This window comes from Hyla sarda, chromosome 2 (assembly GCF_029499605.1).
Source record: "Hyla sarda isolate aHylSar1 chromosome 2, aHylSar1.hap1, whole genome shotgun sequence".
NCBI lineage: Eukaryota > Metazoa > Chordata > Amphibia > Anura > Hylidae > Hyla > Hyla sarda.
In genome coordinates, this window is record NC_079190.1 from 32,015,932 (window position 1) to 32,036,629 (window position 20,698).

The 20,698-nt window shown below is 44.2% G+C and overlaps 1 protein-coding gene across 2 annotated transcripts in view; it reads right to left on the minus strand.

Annotated features, from left to right (window-relative positions):
• The window catches only part of MRE11 (MRE11 homolog, double strand break repair nuclease), a 229,548-nt gene that overhangs the window by 195,078 nt on the left and 13,772 nt on the right, over positions 1–20,698 (minus strand). For both annotated transcript variants that reach the window (XM_056561491.1, XM_056561492.1), the window contains exon 4: positions 11,124–11,284. In XM_056561491.1, coding sequence (XP_056417466.1) covers positions 11,124–11,284 — 161 coding nt within the window. The remainder of the gene's footprint in view (positions 1–11,123; positions 11,285–20,698) is intronic.

Consider the following 20,698-nt stretch of genomic DNA (forward strand, 5'->3'; position numbering starts at 1 on the left):
GGGGGGTTGAAGGAGAGATTGCGGGGGTCCCCAGCAGCAGGACCCCCCCCCCCCCCTCGTGATCAGACATCTAACCCCCCTATCCTTTGGATTGGGCATAAGATGTCTAGGGCAGAGTACCCCTTTAACAGCACCACTCTTGCCTGCAGGTTGTGTGCAGTACTGCAGCTCAGTCCCATTCACTTCGATGAAGCGGAGCTGCAATACCAGAGAGGTTCGGTTTTTGCAAGAAACAGGCAGCGTTTTTCTCATCATGGACAACATCTTAACCCCTTAAGGACCATGGACGTACGCGTACGTCTAAGCATCCTGGTAGTTAAGGATCAAGGACGTACGCTTACGTCCATGGGAATTTCGGTCCCTGCCGTGCGCTGGGCGGGGACCGGGGTGACTGCTGATATCGATCAGCAGTCACCCCGCGCAAATGCCCAGGGGGGTCATCGGACCTCCCCCATGTCGGCGATCGGCACAAATCGCAAGTGAATTCACACTTGCGATTTGTGCAATTCCGGGTCATTACGGGTTGATGGTGACCCGGAATATAAGGGGGATCGCGGTTGTTTAAGACACCTACGATCCCCCTGAAGGGATAGGAGTGAGGTGGCAGAGGTGCCACCCCTCCTATCCCTGCTATTGGTAGTCTAGACGCGACCACCAATAGCAGACCGGGGGTGGGGGGGGGGTTAACTTTCGTTTTCCCTGTTCTGCCCCGCCTATTGTGGGTGGGCAGAACTGGAAAACGACAGAGGACCGGCGCCGGAGTCCACTTACCCTGCGGGCGACGATCCGCATCGGAGATCGGCAATGACTTGCAGCAGGCTCCCTGAATCCGACAGAAGCCGTTAAGTTGCCTAGCAACATCTGGAGGGCTACAGTCCGAGACCACTATATAGTGGTCTCTATACTGTAGCACTCCAGATGTTGCAAAACTACAACTCCCAGCATGCCCAGACAGCTGTTTGGGCATGCTGGGATTTGTAGTTTTGCAACAGCTGGAGGGCTACAGTTTGAGACCACTATATGGTAGTCTCTGAACTATAGCCCTCCAGATCTTGCAAAACTACAACTCCTAGCATGCCCACACAACTGTTTGCTGTCTGGGCAAGCTGGGATTTGTAGTTTTGCAGCATTTGGAGGGCCACAGTTTACAGTGGTCTCTATACTGTAGCTCCCCAGATGTTGCAAAACTGCAAATCCCAGCATGCTGGGAGTTGTAGTTGCGATCCCTCCAGCTGTTGCATAACTACATCTCCCAGCATGCCTTTCGGTGATCAGTACATGCTGGGAGTTGTAGTTTTGCAACAGCTGGAGGCACACAGGTTGGAAAATATTGAGTTAGATAACAGAACCTAACTGAAGGTTTTCCAACCAGTGTGCCTCCAGCTGTTGCAAAAGTACAACTCCCAGCCTGCACGGTCTGTCAGTACATGCTGGTAGTTGTAGTTTTGAAACTGCTGGAGGTTTGCCCCCCCCATGTGAATGTACAGGGTACATTCACACAGGCAGGTTTACAGTAAGTGTTCTGCTTCAAGTAGGAGCTGCGGCAAATTTTTCGCTGCAGTGCAAACTCCTAGCAGGGAACTCACTGTAAACCTCAGCCAGTGTGAATGTACCCTAAAAACACTACACTAACACATAATAAAGGGTAAAACACTACATCCCCCTTACACTGTCCCGCCCCCCCCCCCCCCCCCTCCCCCAATAAAAATGAAAAACTTATTGTACGGCAGTGTTTCCAAAACGGAGCCTCCAGCTGTTGCAAAACAACAACTCCCAGCATTTACGGACAGCCACTGACTGTAAAGGCATGCTGGGAGTTTAGCAACAGCTGGAGGCAACCCGTTTGGGAATCACTGGTGTAGAATACCCCTATGTCCCCCCCTATGCAATCCCTAATTTAGTCCTCAAATGCGCATGGCGCTCTCTCACTTCAGAGCCCTGTCGTATTTCAAGGAAACAGTTTAGGGACACATATGGGGTATCTCCTGTAAGGATTCCTCCTTGGGGATTAGCTCTGGGATCGTCCTGGACTACGCCACAGAATGCGTTTCTTCTCAATAAACCAGCAAACAAAAGTTTATAATGCAAATCTGGCACCTTGACAGTTTTATTAGACAGGTTGCAGGGAAAGAAATAAACAAAAAGCAGGAACAAAACAAAATCCTAGACCGTCTGGTCACTGACTAAACAGATCAGCTTGTCCTTCCCTCAGCCGGTTAAACATATGTCCCCTGCAACCTTCTACTCACAATTCATGTCACTCTCTTTGAGCCACTCATAGCTCGGGCTGTGTACTCCTCAGCAGGCTTTGTCTCTTCCCTACAGCCCACTTGCTGTCTCCTAGGAAGAGCCCAGATTAGACTGACTCTCCATCTTATATACACACACCTCCCTTCCCTCCTGCCTCATTAAGAAGCAGGTGAGATTCTCCAGGGTTAGCCAAGGAAATACACCCTTTCCTTGCCACCTCATCACACTCCGTATTCGGGAGAAATTACACTACAAATTTTGGGGGGGCTTTTTCTCCTTTTACCCCTTATGAAAAGTAAAAGTTGGGGGCTACACCAGCCTGTTTTACAAGAGGTAAAAGGGTAAAAGAAAAAAGAGACCCCCAAAATTTCTAACGCAATTTCTCCTGAGTATGGAAATACCCCATATGTGGGCGTAAAATGATCTGCAGACGCATAACAAGGCTCAGGAGTGAGAGCGCACCACGTACATTTGAGGCCTAAATTGGTGATTTGCACAGGGGTGGCTAATTTTACAGCGGTTCTGACATAAATGCAAAAAAATAAATACTGACATGTGACCCCATTTTGGAAACTACACCCCTCACGGAAAGTAACAAGGGGTATAGTGAGCCTTAACACCCCACAGGTGTTTGACAAATTTCCGTTAACGTTGGATGGGAAAATGAAAAAAATAAAAATTTGTCACTAAAATGCTGGTGTTACCCTAAATTTTTCATTTTCACAAGGGAAAATAGGAAAAAAGCCCCCCAAAATTTGTAACCCCATTTCTTCTGAGTAAGAAAATACCCCATATGTGGATGTAAAGTGCTCTGCTGGTGCACTACAATGCTCAGAAGAGAAGGAGCACCATTGGGATTTTGAAGAGAAAATGTGTCCGGAATTGAAGGCCACATGTGTTTACAAATCCCCCAACATGTGACCCCATTTTCGAAATGACACCCCTCACGTAATGTAATAAGGGGTGCAGTGAGCATTTACCCCCCACAGGTGTCTGACAGATTTTTGGAACAGTGGTCCGTGAAAATGGAAAATTTAATTTTTCATTTGCTCAGCCCAATGTTAGAAAGATCTGTCAAATGCCAGTGGGGTGTAAATGCTCACTGTACCCCTTATTAAATTCTGTGAGGGGTGTAGTTTCCAAAATGGGGTCATATGTGGGGGGGGGGGTCCACTGTTCTGGCACCACGGGGGTCTTTGTAAACGCACATGGCCCCTGACTTCCATTCCAAACAAATTCACTCTTCAAAAGCTCAATGGCGCTCCTTCTCTTCTGAGAATTGTAGTTCGACCGCAGGGCACCTGACGTCCACACATGGGGTATTTCCATACTCAGAAGAAATGAGGTTACAAATTTTGGGGGTAATTTTCTCCTACTACCCCTTGTAAAAATGTAAAATTTTGGGAAAAATCTGCATTTCAGTGAAAAAAATAATTTTTTTTTCATTTACACATCCAACTTTAAAGAGTACCTGTCATCATCTAAACATTCCCTGATCCCCCTTCCCATCTGTCCCCTTCTCTAACTATGCCTATCCCTGTGTTTATTGAGGTTTAAAATGCTGTGGAAATACCTTTTTTATCCCTCTTCATTAGCTCAGGAGGACTGTCTTTCTGAGGGGTGGAAGGAGGCAGGTCCCAGCAGGCATGATGTCACATGAAGCCTGGCTGGGACTCTGCTTCTGCCAGTCTTCCTGTATGCTGCTCTCCCTCTGCAGCAGTGTTTCCCAACCAGGGCACCTCCAGCTGTTGCAAAACTACAACTCCCAGCATGCCCAGACAGCCAACAGCTGTCCAGACATGCTGGGAGTTGTAGTTTTGCAACAGCTGGAGGCACCCTGATTGGGAAACACTGCTCTGCAGTGTGCATACAGACTAAGTACAGGGTAGGGACAGCAGCCTGTCTCTCTCTCCTGTGTCTCTCTGCACTAAAAAGTAAATGCTGAGAACCAGGGGCTGAGGGAGCACAGAGCAGGGAGTGCAGTGAGATAATACAATGTATAAGATAACATGTGGTGAGGGGCAGGGAGAACACCGAGCAGGGGGGAGGGGGAGGTGACTGGCCGCTGTTATACGAGAGGCATGTGCAGGCTTGTAGCTCACAGTGAGCTGAGAGCACTGAACTTCCGGTGGAAGGACCAGAGCATTAGTCCTAAAAGCTGTACACTTACTATGGAAAGCATAGGATGCTGCTTGCAGACCAGGCATAGAAGAGTGACCCCTAGTGGCCAAAAGTATAAAATGAAAAAACTGGTATGAATATTAATATTTTTTAATGAAGATATATTACAATATCTCTTCAATAATGATTATGAACAACATATTAAAAGTTTTTGTTGATGACAGGTGCTCTTTAACAAAAAGTCGTGAAATATCTGTGAGGTGTTAAGGCTCACCATACCCCTTGTTACCTTCCTTGAGGGGTGTAGTTTCCAAAATGGTATGCCATGTGGGTATTTTTGCTGTTCTGGCACCATAGGGGCTTCCTAAATGCGACATGCCCGCACAGCATTTTACGTCCTAACATGGGGTATTTCCATACTCAGAAGAGATGGTGTTACAAATTTTTGGGGGCATTTTCTCCCATTACCCTTTATAAAAATGGTAAATTTGGGAAAAAAAACTGCACTTTTTTTTTTCATTTACACATCCGACTTTAGCGAAAAGTCGTCAAACACCTGTGGGGTATTAAGTAGGGATCGACCGATATCGTTTTTTTAGGGCCGATACCGATAATCGGTGGAGGTTAGGGCCGATAGCCGATAACTTACACCGATATTCCGGTATAAGTTATCGGCTATTTATCCCCCTGCGACACCGCTGCAGATCATTGATTTAAAGCGGGCGCTTTAAATCAATGCACTGCAGTGGCTTTTGTGGTGCCATAGGCCGCCGCCGCCACCCCTTCTCTCCCCCTGCCTGTCCGGGGGTCCTGAGACCTATCACCGCCACCGCTCCCCCTGCTGCGCCGCACCGCAACCGCCCCCCCCCCCCCCCCCGCCGCACCGCGAGCGACCCCCCGCACCGCACTGACCCCATTGCCTCCCCCATCCCCGGTTTTATAATTACCTGTTCCCGGGGTCCAACCCACATCTGGCTCCGGTGGCGTCCTCCTGAACTGTCACTGTGCGCACTGACGGTGACATCACGCACTTCACTCGTCATTGCGCACAGTGTAACGCAGGACGCAGCAGAAGCAAGAAGTAGCGTGGGCTCCGGGAACAGGTGATTATAAAACCGGGGATGGGGGAGGCAATGGGGCCGGAGCGGTGGGGTAGTGCTGGGCGATATGACCAAAAATGAGTATCACGGTATTTTTCTAAAGTATCACAGTATCACGGTATTTCACAGTATTTTTTTTTTTTACATTGAGACTTGCATTGAGGTGGCGTAGCAGAACTAAATGGGCTTTGGAACTAAATGATCTGAACACTGGGTAAAATAGATGTAACAAACAACCCTACAGCCTCCAGCTGTTGCAAAACTACAACTCCCAGCATGTTGGACTATATAGCAGTGTATAGTATAGGTCAGTGTTTCCCAACTAGGGGTGCCTCCAGCTGTTGCAAAACTAGTTTTGCAATGCCCGTTTTGCAATGCATTATCGGCTTATCGGCAAGGTAATTGCCGATACCGATAATGCCCAAAATCATGATTATCGGCCGATAATATCGGCCATACCGATAATCGCTCGATCCCTAGTATTAAGGCTCACTGGACCCCTTGTTATGTGCCTTGAGGGGTGTAGTTTCCAAAATGGTATGCCATGTGGGGTTTTTTCTGCTATTCTGGCACCATAGGGGCTTCCTAAGTGTGACATGCCCCCCAAAAACCATTTCAGAAAAACTCACTCACTAAAATCCCACTGTCGCTCCTTCGCTTCTGAGCCCTCTACTGCGCCCGCCGAACACTTGACATACACATATGAGGTATTTCCTTACTCGAGAGAAATTGGGTTACAAATTCTGAGAGGATTTTTCTCCTTTTACCCCTTGTAAAAATTCAGAAATTGCGTTACAAATAAGATTTTGATTTTTCTCCTTCACTTTGCTGCTATTCCTGTGAAACACCTAAAGGGTTAACACACTTACTGAATGTCATTTTGGATACTTTGAGTGGTGCAGTTTTTATAATGGGGTCATTTATGGGGTATTTCTAATATGAAGGCCCTTCAAATCCACTTCAAACCTGAACTGGTCCATGAAAAATTCAGATGTTGAAAATTTTGTGAAAAATTAGAAAATTGCTTCTGAACTTTGAAGCCCTATGGTGTCCTCCAAAAGTAAAAACATCTCAACTTCATGATGCAAAGATAAAGTAGACATATTGTATTTGTGAATCCATATGTAATTTATTTGGAATGTCTATTTTCCTTACAAGCAGAGAGCTTCAAAGTTAGAAAAATGCAAAATTTTCATCAAATTTTAGAATTTGAACTAACATAAAGTAGAATATGTCACGAAAAAACTATCTCGGAATCAGAATGAAAGGTAAAAGCATCCCAGAATTATTAATGCTTAAAGTGAAAGTGGTCAGATGTGCAAAAAACGCTCTGGTCCTACAGTGAAAAATGGCCTGGTCCTTAAGGGGTTAATGACCGATATAAGCAATCATGCTGATGTTGGCCAATAACCCCTTAAATGCTGTAGCATTTAAGATGATCAGAGACAGGAGCTGAGGCTGCCGACTGCCTGACTGGCACCCCCACAATGGCTGCGGGACGCTGATAGCAGTCTAAGGCCTTGTGAAGGCTAGCCACGGGCCAATCTGCTAATAGAGCCTGTCTTAGCACAGTATTGATCAGTATAAGCAATCTAATGATTGCTTATAAAAGGTCTTGTATATTCTTTTGTCCCATTACATTAATTAATATTTTTATTAATTTACACATCTGTTTAACTTTCTGGAGCCAATTGATGTGGAAAAAAAATATTTTTAACTGGAATACCCCACACTCGTACGCAGATTTGATGCGCAGGATTTGATGCGCAGGATTTTCTGCTGCAGATTTCAATGTAAACTAAATGACTGAACGCAGCTTCAAATCCTGCCCATCAAATCTGCACAGAATACTGTATGTGTGAATACACCCTTAATAGTCCCCAAAATTCAGCTTCCTAGACCCAAGTGAGATATATGTGGGGAATAGTAACTTATGGGGAAGGGGTGCTGTTTTTCTGGATAAAAATGTGTCACCACAGACTCATGCTAAAACTGGATACAATTTTTAGCAAACTCTCTGCAGTAAAAAGAATCAGGCTCTGTTCACACTATCATTCGCATCCACACATGAGTCGGTCTATCTAGGTTTTGCATCAGAAGCATGCAGCCTTATTCTAGCACACAAAATTATGTATAATCTGGTGGAGGCCGTACCATGGCTTTCATTATAAGCCTAGTGTGATTAAAGGGGTACTCCGCCCCTAGACATCTTATCCCCTATCCAAAGGATAGGGGATAAGATGTCAGATCGCTGCGGTCTCGCTGCTGGGGACCCCCGGGATCTCCGCTGCAGCACCGCGCTATCATTACAGCACAGAGCGATTTCGCTCTGTGCGTAATGACGGGCGATACGGGGGACGGAGCAACGTGACGTCATGCCTCCGCCCCTCATGACATCACGGCCGTCCCCTTAATGCAAGTCTATGGGAGGGGGCGAACTCGCTCTGCGCAGTAATGATGGCGGGGTGCCGCAGCGGAGATCCCGGGGGTCCCCAGCAGCGGGACCCCGGTGATGTGACATCTTATCCCCTATCCTTTGGATAGGGGATAAGATGTCTAGGGGCGGAATATCCCTTTAATTGGGGTGTAAGAAAAAAATAGATTCACTCGATTATCGCGGTTTTTATTTGGCGATACTGGCTATTAACCCTTTAGATCGCCGCTGTCAAAGCTGACAGCGGCATCTAAAGGGACATATGAATGCTCTCTGGTGGGCTAGTGGGGTGTATCGACCCCCCCCCCCGCAGCCCGATCACGGGCGGGCAGGCGATCCACTATGGAGGTAGCCGGAGGACTTACCTCTGCTTCCTCCTGTCCCGACTCTGTCATTGATAGATCCTGGCTGGACTAGGCTCTATCAATGGATCACAGAGCACACAGATTAATAGAGTTCAATAGATCTCTATTCATCTGTCTGAGGAATCTAATGATTCCTCCTAACAAAGTGTAATAAAGTATATAAAAAAAAGTTTTTAATAAAAGTTTAAAAGACACACATTAACCCCTTCCATATTAAAAGTTCAAATCACCCCCTATTCCTATATATACAAACATGAAAACATAATAAAAATAAATATATTTGGTATCACTGCGTGAGTAAAAAATCGCAATATATCGTTTTTGAGACAGAATCGGGATATATCGCATCGTCCTACATGTATTGCGATACATATCGTATCGCCAGATTCTTGCCAATTCCCACCCCTAGTGATTAATGTTAAAATACAAAGTAAATTAGAAAGTTGCTGTAATCTGTCGGTGGGGAGCATGCCAACAAGTATCCCCACAGCGCCTCTACAGGAAAAAAGAAGCGTTGCACAGACATTATTGAACTCAATGGGTTGTCTGTGCAATGAACAGCATGGTTGATACTAAAAACAATAGGTCACATAGTCATAAAGCTGTCTATTGTTAAAAATCTATTTTTTTCTTATTAAATATTAGGTGATTTTGTATTCTTTGTGTATCTATCCGTATGTAAAAAATTATCTTAAAAGGGTACTCACGTGGAAAACATTTTTTTAAATTAACTGGTGCCAGAAAGTTAAACAGATTTGTAAGTTACTTCTATTTAAAAAAATCTTAATACTTCCAGTACTTATCAGCTGCTCTGTGCTCCAGAGGAAGTTATTTTCTTTTTTCTTTTCTGTCTGACGACAGTCCTCTTTGCTGACACCTCTGTACATGTCAGGAACTGTCCAGAGCAGGAGCAAATCCCCGTAGCAAACCTATCCTACTCTGGACAGTTCCTGACATGGACAGAGGTGTCAGCAGAGAGCACTGTGGTCAGACAGAAAAGAAATTCAAATTCTCTGTAGTATACAGCAGCTGATAAAAACTGGAAGGATTAAGATTTTTTTAAGAAAAGTAATTTACAAATCTGTTTAACTTTCTGGCACCAGTTTATTTAAAAAAAATATATATATATATTCTAGCGGAGTACCCATTTAACCCATTAAGAACACAGACAATATTATTTTAGCATTTTCGCGTTTTCCTCCTCGCCTTCTAAAAATCATAACTCTTTTATATTTTCATCCACAGACCCATATGAGGGCTTGATTTTTGCACGACCAGTTGTCCTTTGTAATGACATCTCTCATTTTACCATACAATGTACGGCGCAACCCAAAAAAATACTATATGTGTGGGGAAATTGAAAAGGAAACCGCAATTTAGCAAATTTTGGAAGGTTCCGTTTTCACGCCGTACAATTTATGGTAAAAATTACATGTTTTCTTTATTCTGTGGGTAATACGATTAAAATGATACCCCTGATTACATTTTCTATCATTGAACCACATAAAACAAAATCTCAAACTTTTTAATCAAATTAGTATGTTTAAAATCCCTCTATTTTGACGACCTATAACTTTCTCATTTATCCGTATACGCGCCTCATTTATACGTATTGCGCCGTGATCTGTACTTTTTATCGATACCACATTTGCGAATATGAAACTTTTAAAATCATTTTTTATAAATTTTCTTTTAGAATGTGATGTGACCGAATAGCAGCAATTTTGGACTTCTCCATACAGGATCATTAACATATTTAGTTCGGACATTTACGCACGCAGCAATACCAAATATGTTTATTATTATTCTTTTTTACGCTTTTTGGGGGTAAAATGGAAAAAAGGGACGATTTACATTTTTATTGAGGGAAAGTATTTGTAAAATGTAAATTTATTTTTATTTTTTTAAATTTTTTAACACTTTTAATGGCCCCCCCAATAGGGGACTATTTATAGCAATCATTTGATTGCTAATACTATTTAGTGCTATGCACTATTAGTGTTATCAGTGATCTTCTGCTCTGGTCTGCTCGATCTCAGACCAGAAGAGCAGACAAGAGGACCTCTGGCCGCCATGCTTGAAGATCGGATCCCCGTGGCAGTGCCGCAGGCGATCCGATCATCCATTTTAACGCCCGGATTGCCGCAGATTGATCTGTATTGATCATGGCATCTGAGGGGTTAATGGCGGACACCAGCGCCTTCGCTGATGTCTGCCATTACTGGCGGGTTCCTGGCTGCTGATAGCAACTAGGACCTGCCGTTCATGATGCAAGCAGCAGCTCTGGTGCTAGCATCATGTACAGGACGTAAATGTATGTCCTGGTACATAGAGTACCAGGGCCTACATTTATGCCCTGTGTCATTAAGGAGTTAAAATCCTCTCTGAGCACTGAACCTCACAGTAGGCTGATGCTTTCTGACCTGTTCTGTACAGATTACTTCTCAACAAGCATCTCAATATTACCACAGGGAGGATTACAGTGCCAGGTAACACCTTTTATAAAGTTGGAGGCAGATAACACAGGGTCTGAAATAGGTGATGGGGATAGCGCCTCTCTCTGCACCGATCACAGAGCATGCCCACAACTCTCCTATAGAAATCATGATCTCCAGGCTAAAAGGTTCCTGAAGTCCCCGTGGCTGCTCTATAGAATATCTCTGGCAACCAATGTGTCTCAAATGACTCAGAGGATACACTGGATTGACACAGTGCTTATAGCAGAGGAAGCGCAGCGTGGCAGCAGACATGCCTCCAATATTCATCTTAGTCAATTGCCTTGATTAGTTGTTTTTTTCCAAAAATAAAATGTAGAAACCCTTACTATAAAATACTGATGTGACCCTCACTTACTTGCTATAGCTAAAGTTAACAGACTGATCACTAAGAATCTCGAACTGGATCGGCCGATCTCCCATGCAGTATTTCCTCAGCAGCTCCATACATGTATGTAGTGTCCTCCTGGAAGGTTTGTTGTCGTGGAACAGATCTCCACCGAGCAATAGAAAGTCCACCTGGGAAAAACAGACGTAGGAGAGAAGTATATCATGACAATTCTACCACATGAAAACAGTTAATGTGTAAAGAACAGACTATAATATACAGTAAAAAAGAACATACACAATATACAGTGCATCCTCTTACAAAGACCACCTCATCTCATACCAGGAATTTTACATATAGATGTTCAATTTTGTCGAGACCACCCCTCTAGGAGACTATTTCACACTTGAATTTTGGGTTGTCATATCAAGAAGTTCACATTTTAAATGGGCACTGTCAGATTTAAAAACTTTTGATATGTTGTACAACTTAGCCAAGCAAATTTTATTTCCTATTTATAGAAATCATGGCTTATAAAATCATGGCTTTATCCAAGCTGAAGCACAGGCGTGGACAAAGTCCAGTGAGTGAGGGTGGGCTAACACTCCTCTGTGCTCTCTCCTATCTGATAGCACTCCTCTGTGCTCTCTCCTGTCTGATAGCACTCCTCTGTGCTCTCTCCTGTCTGATAGCACTCCTCTGTGCTCTCTCCTGTCTGATAGCACTCCTCTGTGCTCTCTCCTGTCTGATAGCACTCCTCTGTGCTCTCTCCTGTCTGATAGGACTCCTCTTTGCTCTCTCCTGTCTGATAGGACTCCTCTGTGCTCTCTCCTGTCTGATAGCACTCCTCTGTGCTCTCTCCTGTCTGATAGCACTCCTCTGTGCTCTCTCCTGTCTGATAGCACTCCTCTTTGCTCTCTCCTGTCTGATAGGACTCCTCTTTGCTCTCTCCTGTCTGATAGCACTCCTCTGTGCTCTCTCCTGTCTGATAGCACTCCTCTGTGCTCTCTCCTGTCTGATAGGACTCCTCTTTGCTCTCTCCTGTCTGATAGCACTCCTCTGTGCTCTCTCCTGTCTGATAGCACTCCTCCGTGCTCTCTCCTGTCTGATAGCACTCATCTGTACTCTCTCCTGTCTTATAGCACTCCTCTGTGCTCTCTCCTGTCTGATAGTACTCCCCTGTGCTTTCTCCTGTCTGATAGCACTCCCCTGTGCTCTCTCCTGTCTGATAGAACTCCTCTGTGCTCTCTCTTGTCTGACAGGTCTCCTCTGTGTGCTCTCCTGTATGATAGTACTCCTCTGTGCTCTCTCCTGTCTGATAGCTCTCCCCTGTGCTCTCTCCTGTCTGATAGTACTCCTCTGTGCTCTCTCCTGTCTGATAGTACTCCTCTGTGCTCTCTCTTGTCTGACAGGTCTCCTCTGTACTCTCTCCTGTCTGATAGGACTCATCTGTGCTCTCTCCTGTCATATCAGACAGAGCACAGAGGAGTGTTAGCCCACCCTCACTTACTGAACTTTGCCCATGCTTCAGCTTAGACAAAGCCATAATTTTATAAGCCATGATTTCTATAAAAAGGAAATAAACATTTCTTATGAAGAATATTAGAAAGGTTAACGTTTTGTCAAGATGTACAACATACAAAAACTTTTTATATCTGACAGTGTCTATTTAAAGCATGCACTTTAGGCACAAAGCTTTGCAAATGTAAAAATGTTTCTGTAGACCTCATGGCAGGGGAGAGGAAAAGAGAGTTGGGGAAGAAAGTAGCAAATTTGTCATGGTTCTGAAGAAGCAGCCCCAGCCTCCAAGAGAAGTGCAAAAAGAGAGAGCAAAGTAATACCTATATAAAAATATATTTTACATATAAAAACATGCCTATTATTATGCTTACAAGTCTTAGGGCACATCACTACACTGACTTGAGCATTTTATTTTATTACCAATAACAGTAACGTTTTAAAACATAAAATCATAGTATGTTGACAGATCCCCTATGAAACTATTTCTGCCTTATCACAAAGACAAAAAAAAATAAAAAACAGCAGCATCTCATCCTCTTATACATAAATGTGTGAAAACCTATTAAACCTGAAAGCCACGGCTAACAGATTTGCTTCCAGCATCGGGCCCCTTGTATTGCTTGCACCACAAGAGGTTCTTAGATGAAATATTAATACCCGCTGCCTTTCAGAAGATCACAGACGCTCTTCAAAAAAAGGCTGCAAAACGTGTCGTGCATAGCCAACTAATGTAAAAAGGAACAAAAAAACCACAATGACAATACAAAATATTCTCATAATGCAACACAAACAATCCCATCTATTCATCCGCCGCGCTGCCTGCCCTGTAAGGAGAGTGGCAAAAGCTAAAGGATATGGAATACTTTATTATGGCGGCATACTTTATTATTGCGGAATACTTTATTATTGCGGAATACTTTATTATTGTTTACAAAGGACTTTTCTATGTGCTCATAACATGGTGAACTTATGATAGCGAGCGCATTATGCGAATGGCTTTTTACTTATTTTTGGGGGCCAAAGTAGTCCATCTAGAAAAGAGAACAAAGAGAAGAAAAAGAAGAAAGCTTCTATGGTGTATTTCATCTGAATGGTAGCTTTTATTGGTGTTTTTTCATGTCTCGGTGCTCCGGTTGTCTTTATACTCAGGTTTGCCTGGCTCTGCGGGAAATTGAATTTTCTAATAACATCCAATAACCGGCTCCGGCCAGTGCGGCGCAGCTAGGACATTGTAGCTGGAGGGGGGCTTTTATTTTATATTTTTTTTGCCTGCTGTAATAGTTAGCGTTGCCAACTAAAGGTTTTCCAAAATCGAATTACTGTCGCCAGAGGGGATGAAGAGAGGTACAGCGTGAGGGCCACGAAGACCAAGTGCAAAGGCTATTACCAGGTGTGACATTAGAGGCTGCTTGTTATGTAATGAATTAACCTAGGCTGGGTTCACTGCTGCAAAACTACAACTCTCAGCATGCCCGGACAGCCGAAGGCTGTCCGGGCATGCTGGGAGTTGCAGTTTTGCAGCAGTTGGAGGCACCCTGGTTGGGAAACACTGCCTTAGAGGACCTGCGTCGTACATGTCGCATTGTACAGTCAGTCTATGAAGCGAGTGTAGGAGTGGTGACTGCTATCGGCAATCACTGTGATGTCCCTCATCGAAGGGAGTATTTAAAGGGGTTATCCAGGAAAAAACTTTTTTTATATGTATCAACTGGCTCCAGAAAGTTAAACAGATTTGTAAATCCCTTCTATTAGAAAATCTTAATCCTTTCAGTACTTATGAGCTTCTGAAGTTAAGGTGGTTCTTTTCTGTCTAAGTGCTCTCTGATGACACGTGTCTCAGAAAACGCCCAGTTTAGAAGCAAATCCCCATAGCAAAACTCTTCTAAGCTGGGCGGTTCCCGAGACACGTGTCATCAGAGAGCACTTAGACAGAAAAGAACCACCTTAACTTCAGAAGCTCATAAGTACTAAAAGGATTAAGATTTTTTTAATAGAAGTGATTTACAAATCTGTTTAACTTTCTGGAGCCAGTTGATATATATAAAAAAAAGTTTTTTCCTGGAATACCCCTTTAAAAAACAAATTTTTGCTATTGCACTCCTTATGGTAAATAAAAAATATTTCTAATATACTTTGTTTAAAAAAAATGAAGTTTTCTATGTTTTATTTGTGCTTAAAAAAGCTCAAGAGCACATTTTCCCCCATCTCATACACAGACTTTGGATCGAAAGCCCAAACACAGAAAGTGCAGCCTGGAGTGCTGAGGGGGGGGGGGGGTGTCCAGCCAACAGCATATGGCAGTTAAGTGTGAGAGGAGCTATGATTGGATGAGGCTGGACACACCCCCCTCAGCACTCCAGGCTGCACTTCCTGTGTTTGGGCTTTAGTCCAAAGTCTGTGTATAAGATGGGGGGAAATGTGCTCTTGAGCTTTTTTAAGCACAACTAAAACATAGGAAATGTCTTTTTTTTTTTTTTTTTTTAAACAAAGTATATTAGAAATATTTTTGATTTACCATAAGGAGTGCAATAGCAAAAATGTGTTTTAATGAGAGTTACCATTTAAAGGGGTACTCCCGTGGAAAACTTTTAATTTTTTTAGATCAACTGGTGCCAGAAAGTTAAACAGATTTGTACATTTTGATTTGTGCGGTGGGTCGGTGTTGTTGGAGCGGTGGGGGTGGTGTGGGGGGAGGGGCATTATCAGCTTATCGGCAAGGTAATTGCCGATACCGATAATGCCCAAAAATCGTGATTATCGGCCGATAATCGGTCGATCCCTACTTCCAACAAGATATGGATTAAGACTGCTGTATGAAAGGTCACTTTTAATAAAACCGGCACCTTTATAGGTCAACTGGCCAAGTACTCAATCTTCCTACCTAAACCTTGTGAAAGAGGAAATGCAAAAATAATATGGGACTTTTTGTACATCTCCTGATTGTGTTACTCTCGGGCTGCGTAGATTGCTCAGGTGTTTTAAACATCCTGTCCTAGACCATCGTCATGGTAAAGTATGATTTAACTGTCTGGGCTCATCAGTGTTACTCTCTTAGTGTACGATCACACGTACAAGACCCTGCGCAGGTTTGATCCGCAGGATTTGTAACTGCAGATTTGAAGCTGTGCTTGTTATCCCTTGTTATCAGGACATCACTATACTGCACTGTATTTTTATTTGACAACTAAGAAAGAAGTGTACCAAGCCTCTGACCCTTTTTAATTCAAGCAGGACACCTGCCAGGGTTGCCCATTGCCCTTTTTATTTTTTCACATGCCATCAAGCCGTTAGCCTATATGGTTAGAGCTTTGCTTCACTATTAGGGTTTTGTAATGGCCCGGGGAGGAACGTATTGACCTCTATGCTGACCTTTATGGGATAAAAAGAATGGAGGGCTGTCTGGCCCTAATACGTGGCTGTATTTCTCGGTTGCACAAATTTAACAGTTTAAAGCATACCTGTCAGATACCAAAAAAAAAATGATGCCTATATCACCAAAATGTATTATAAAAATACCTCTTTTCATTAGGTCCCAGTGTTAGAAATCCTCTCTGTGGAAGGGGGGGGGGGTGTCCCTCCCTTGTGGTGCCCCTGCTCATGCAAGGTTGTCCATGACTCATTGACGCTTGATGCTGCTGGAGGACTGTTTAGTGCCCCAGGAGGTATGGGGTCCTCAAGCGTGGCGATTTTTAGGAGCCATTTTCTTTATTAAAGGGTATACAAAAAAAGAGAATTGCAGCAGCACACATTGGTCAAAAATTGAGGCTCTTAGCGCACATTTTGATCAAAACGTGTCCCCCATCCACCACGGGGAGGTGGCCTCATTTAGGATGGGACCCCAGCACAAATTCTAAGCCTAACACTCAAATATCCACTCACCTCTGTTGGGCATATAGCCTCTGACTGGGTGATATGCAGGATCCATATACAATTTAAAACCCCACCTGTGAAAAAGGGGGAGGGGTGCACAGCTAAAGAGGGTGCCATTCCCCCTGAGTTGTACAAACAAGCAAAGAAAAAAAAAAGAGCCATCATAACAGCCTAATACACGGGTGCACACTGCCATGGCAGATACAGAGTATACAAAAGAAGAGGATTGCAGCAGCACACATTGGTCAAAAAATTGAGGCTCTTAGCGCACTTTTTGATCAAAACGTGTCAAAAAGTGTAAATGAGGCCATCTCCGCGTGGTGGATGGGGGACACGTTTTGATCAAAAAGTGAGCTAAGAGCCTACATTTTTTGACCAATGCTGCAATCCTCTGTTTTGTATACTCTGTATCTGCCATAGCAGCGTGCACCCGTGTATTAGGTTGTTGTGCTGGCTAATTTTCTTTTTGCTTCTTTATTAAAGGGGCCCTCTGCCCCTAGACATCTTATCCCCTATCCAACTGATAGGGGAAAAGATGTCTGATCGTGGGGGTCCCCAGACATCCGGTGCACGGAGCGATGCGGGGCAGAGGCTCGTGATGTTACGGCCACGCCCATTACGCCCCCTCCCATAGACTTGCATTGAGAGGGCGTGGCCGTGACTCTAAACGAATGTGGGTGCTGAAAGGAGATCGCGGGGGTCCCAGCGGTGGGACCCTGCAATCAGACATCTTAACCCCTATCCTTTGGAAAGGGGATAAGATGTCTAGGAGCAGAGTAACCCTTTAAATATTCAACATTTTTTAGACAGCCATATTACAAAAGGTCTTTAGTTTTCATTAGTAACAACATACAAAAAGTTTTGGGATCTGACAGTGCCCATTTAAGGGTTGGGTTCTTACTCTGGGTTTGGGTGGCAAATTGATGTTAATTCATTCTGATGGCAAAATTCCTGTTACTAAACCGCCGGATAGACCCCCAACTATTGTTCTGATGTGCAATATCTGGAAGAAGTTTAAGCAACTTTTGCACTGTTCTGGTTGCAAAAACTGTACTCCATTATGGAACAACTCAGGTCTTCCAGCGCTGGCCTTGTTGGGTGGGCAGAGGGTGACACTGTTGGCGCAATTATATGATGGCACACAAGTTTTGTTTAAATGCAGGAGGAACTTGGTCTTTTACACTCAGCATTGTACAAATATCTGGAGTGGAGACACAATGCGGAGGTTCAGTCCAAATCTCTTTCCCTTGATCTTCATTCTGATAGCACTATGGATCGGGTTTTGGAGTCCAGTGATACAAAGGGGGTTATCTCTCTTGTTCACACAGATCTGCTGGATTCCTTTTATGACCTATTTCCTCTTTCTTTTAAGAGTCAATGAGAGGAAGATGTGGGATCTTTGACGGAGGAGCAACAGTGTAGGGCCATGGCGGTTACGCCTCAGTGGCACTCCTGAATTTTTGCATTGCATTGGCCTGTGGACAGACTCATGATGTCCCCCATGTGGGGAGGAGGAGGCTTATATATTTCATGTAATGTGGTAGTGTCCCTGTTTGCATCCATTTTGAAGGGAGGCGTTTCTCCTGACTAGACAGATATATGGTGTTGCTCTTCGGTCAAATCTTATTAAGGGGTTAATCCTTCCCTACCTTCAGTTGAGGAATTGACTGCTAGTCTCGAGCCTTTTATGACAACTCGAGCCAGTTCATGACAAAAGCTGATCACAGGGGGCTTAGTTTCTTCTTGTCGCCGCTGACAGGCCAGACTCTGATGACGTGTGCAGATGGTTTTTCTTTTTATGTTCCCCCTCAGGTTCAGAATTCTTCCGCTCTGTGTATGACTGTTGTCTCAAGCCTTTCCCAGGATCCAGTATCATAGCTCATATCCCGTCCTAATATCCCGTCCCTATATCCAGTCCTCATATCCCCTCCTCATATCCCCTCCTCATATCCCGTCCTCATATCCCGTCCTCATATCCCGTCCTCATATCCCGTCCTCATATCCCGTCCTCATATCCCGTCCTCATATCCCGTCCTCATATCCCGTCCTCATATCCCGACCTCATATCCCGTCCTCATATCCCGAACTCATATCCCGTCCCTATATCCAGTCCCCATATCCCCTCCTCATATCCCCTCTTCATATCCCGACCTCATATCCCGACCTCATATCCCGTCCTCATATCCCGTCCTCATATCCCGTCCTCATATCCCGAACTCATATCCCGTCCCTATATCCAGTCCCCATATCCCCTCCTCATATCCCCTCTTCATATCCCGACCTCATATCCCGACCTCATATCCCGACCTCATATCCCGTCCTCATATCCCGTCCTCATATCCCGTCCTCATATCCCGTCCTCATATCCCGTCCTCATATCCCGTCCTCATATCCCGTCCTCATATCCCGTCCTCATATCCCGTCCTCATATCCCGTCCTCATATCCCGTCCTCATATCCCGTCCTCATATCCCGTCCTCATATCCCGTCCTCATATCCCGTCCTCATATCCCGTCCTCATATCCCGACCTCATATCCCGTCCTCATATCCCGACCTCATATCCCGTCCTCATATCCCGTCCTCATATCCCGTCCTCATATCCCGTCCTCATATCCCGTCCTCATATCCCGACCTCATATCCCGACCTCATATCCCGACCTCATATCCCGACCTCATATCCCGACCTCATATCCCGACCTCATGTGGGGCTGAGTTGTGATGAAGAGATTGAAGGCTGAAAATAGAAGGAGGTGATGTTTTGTGGAAGTGGGCATCACTTGCAAGCCGGATCAATTCACAAAAAAGGTAGAAAATAAAAGAGGTGTGGCTTAAATTGTGGGTGTGGTTTTGTGAGATGGGGTGTGGCATGTCGGAGGGGTATGGCCGGACCGATGCACTCACCAGGAGATGCAGAGTTTGGAGTAAGGTACTAGAAGGTCTATATACTTGCATGGGACTTAAGACAAAAACACCATCCTTTATGTAAGTGGGTAGGTTAGAGTTAGTTTAATATATATATTTTTCTTTGACATAAAAGTAACATGTACTAAGTTTTATCAAAATACCTCCAGCTATTTAAAAATTTATGCTGGAACATACATTTTCCATAAACTTACATGGGACCGTCGCAAATTGGGGTGGGTAAGGGTTAATTTACCTATCCTATGTTTGTAGTTGACAAGTAACATGTGACCAAGTTTTATCGAAATATCTTCAACCATTTAGAAGTGATGCTGGAACATACACACATACATTATTGAGTTTTATATATATATATACACAGATATAGATACCCAAAGCATAAATACGGAATAAAAAGCTTGTAAGAGCATTGTGAATTTTTTCGCAACGTTCAAATGGAACAGAAAAGTCCGGCTAAAGTACATGTGGGACGAGAATACCAGCACAACTAATGGAAATGGCTTCTTGTATGACAATGGTCTTATTCCAGCATTATACAGGGGCACTTAGTAGACAAATCATCCAGGGGAGCGAAGAGCGAAGGAACAGCAAGAAGCACATATAACCAGGAACGGTCCTTGGTGGGGGGGCTTCATCTCATGTGGCCGTATTCATCGGATGTTACAAGAGACCATTAAGTTACATCACAGTCACGATGGATGTTGTGTAATTCTGCGCTTCGTGAGACCCATATATAGACTGACATAAAACTCCACAGGTACCGCGAACATATCGATTCTCTACGCAGGCAATTGTCTCCTATTGATGAGTAGCTTGAAAGCCTCGCAGCCATCTGCTTTTAAAGAATTCCTCTCCGGATATGTTTTTTCTTTTGCTTATATAGTGCAGCATAGGTTATTATTAGAGAATAATGTACAGGTTCTTGTGTTTGCCTTGTGCTTACCCGTTTTAACCCATGCGGCAGACATTGGTTTGCAGCCATTACTTATTATAATCTCATCACTGAAATTATTTTGTAATGCAGCCCACATTTTCCATGAATGCATCATGCAGTAGGGATCAATCGATATCGATTTTTTAGGACCGATACCGATAATCTGTGACCTTTCAGGCCGTTAGCCGATAACTTATACCGATATTCCGATATAAGCTATCGGCTATTAACACCCCCCGGCCTGGCAGATCAATGATATAAAGCGGGCGCTTTAAATCAATGAACTGCAGCGGCTTTTGTGGGGTCAGAGACCGCCGCCCGCTTCTCTCCCCCTGCTTGTCCTGGAGTCCTCCCTAGT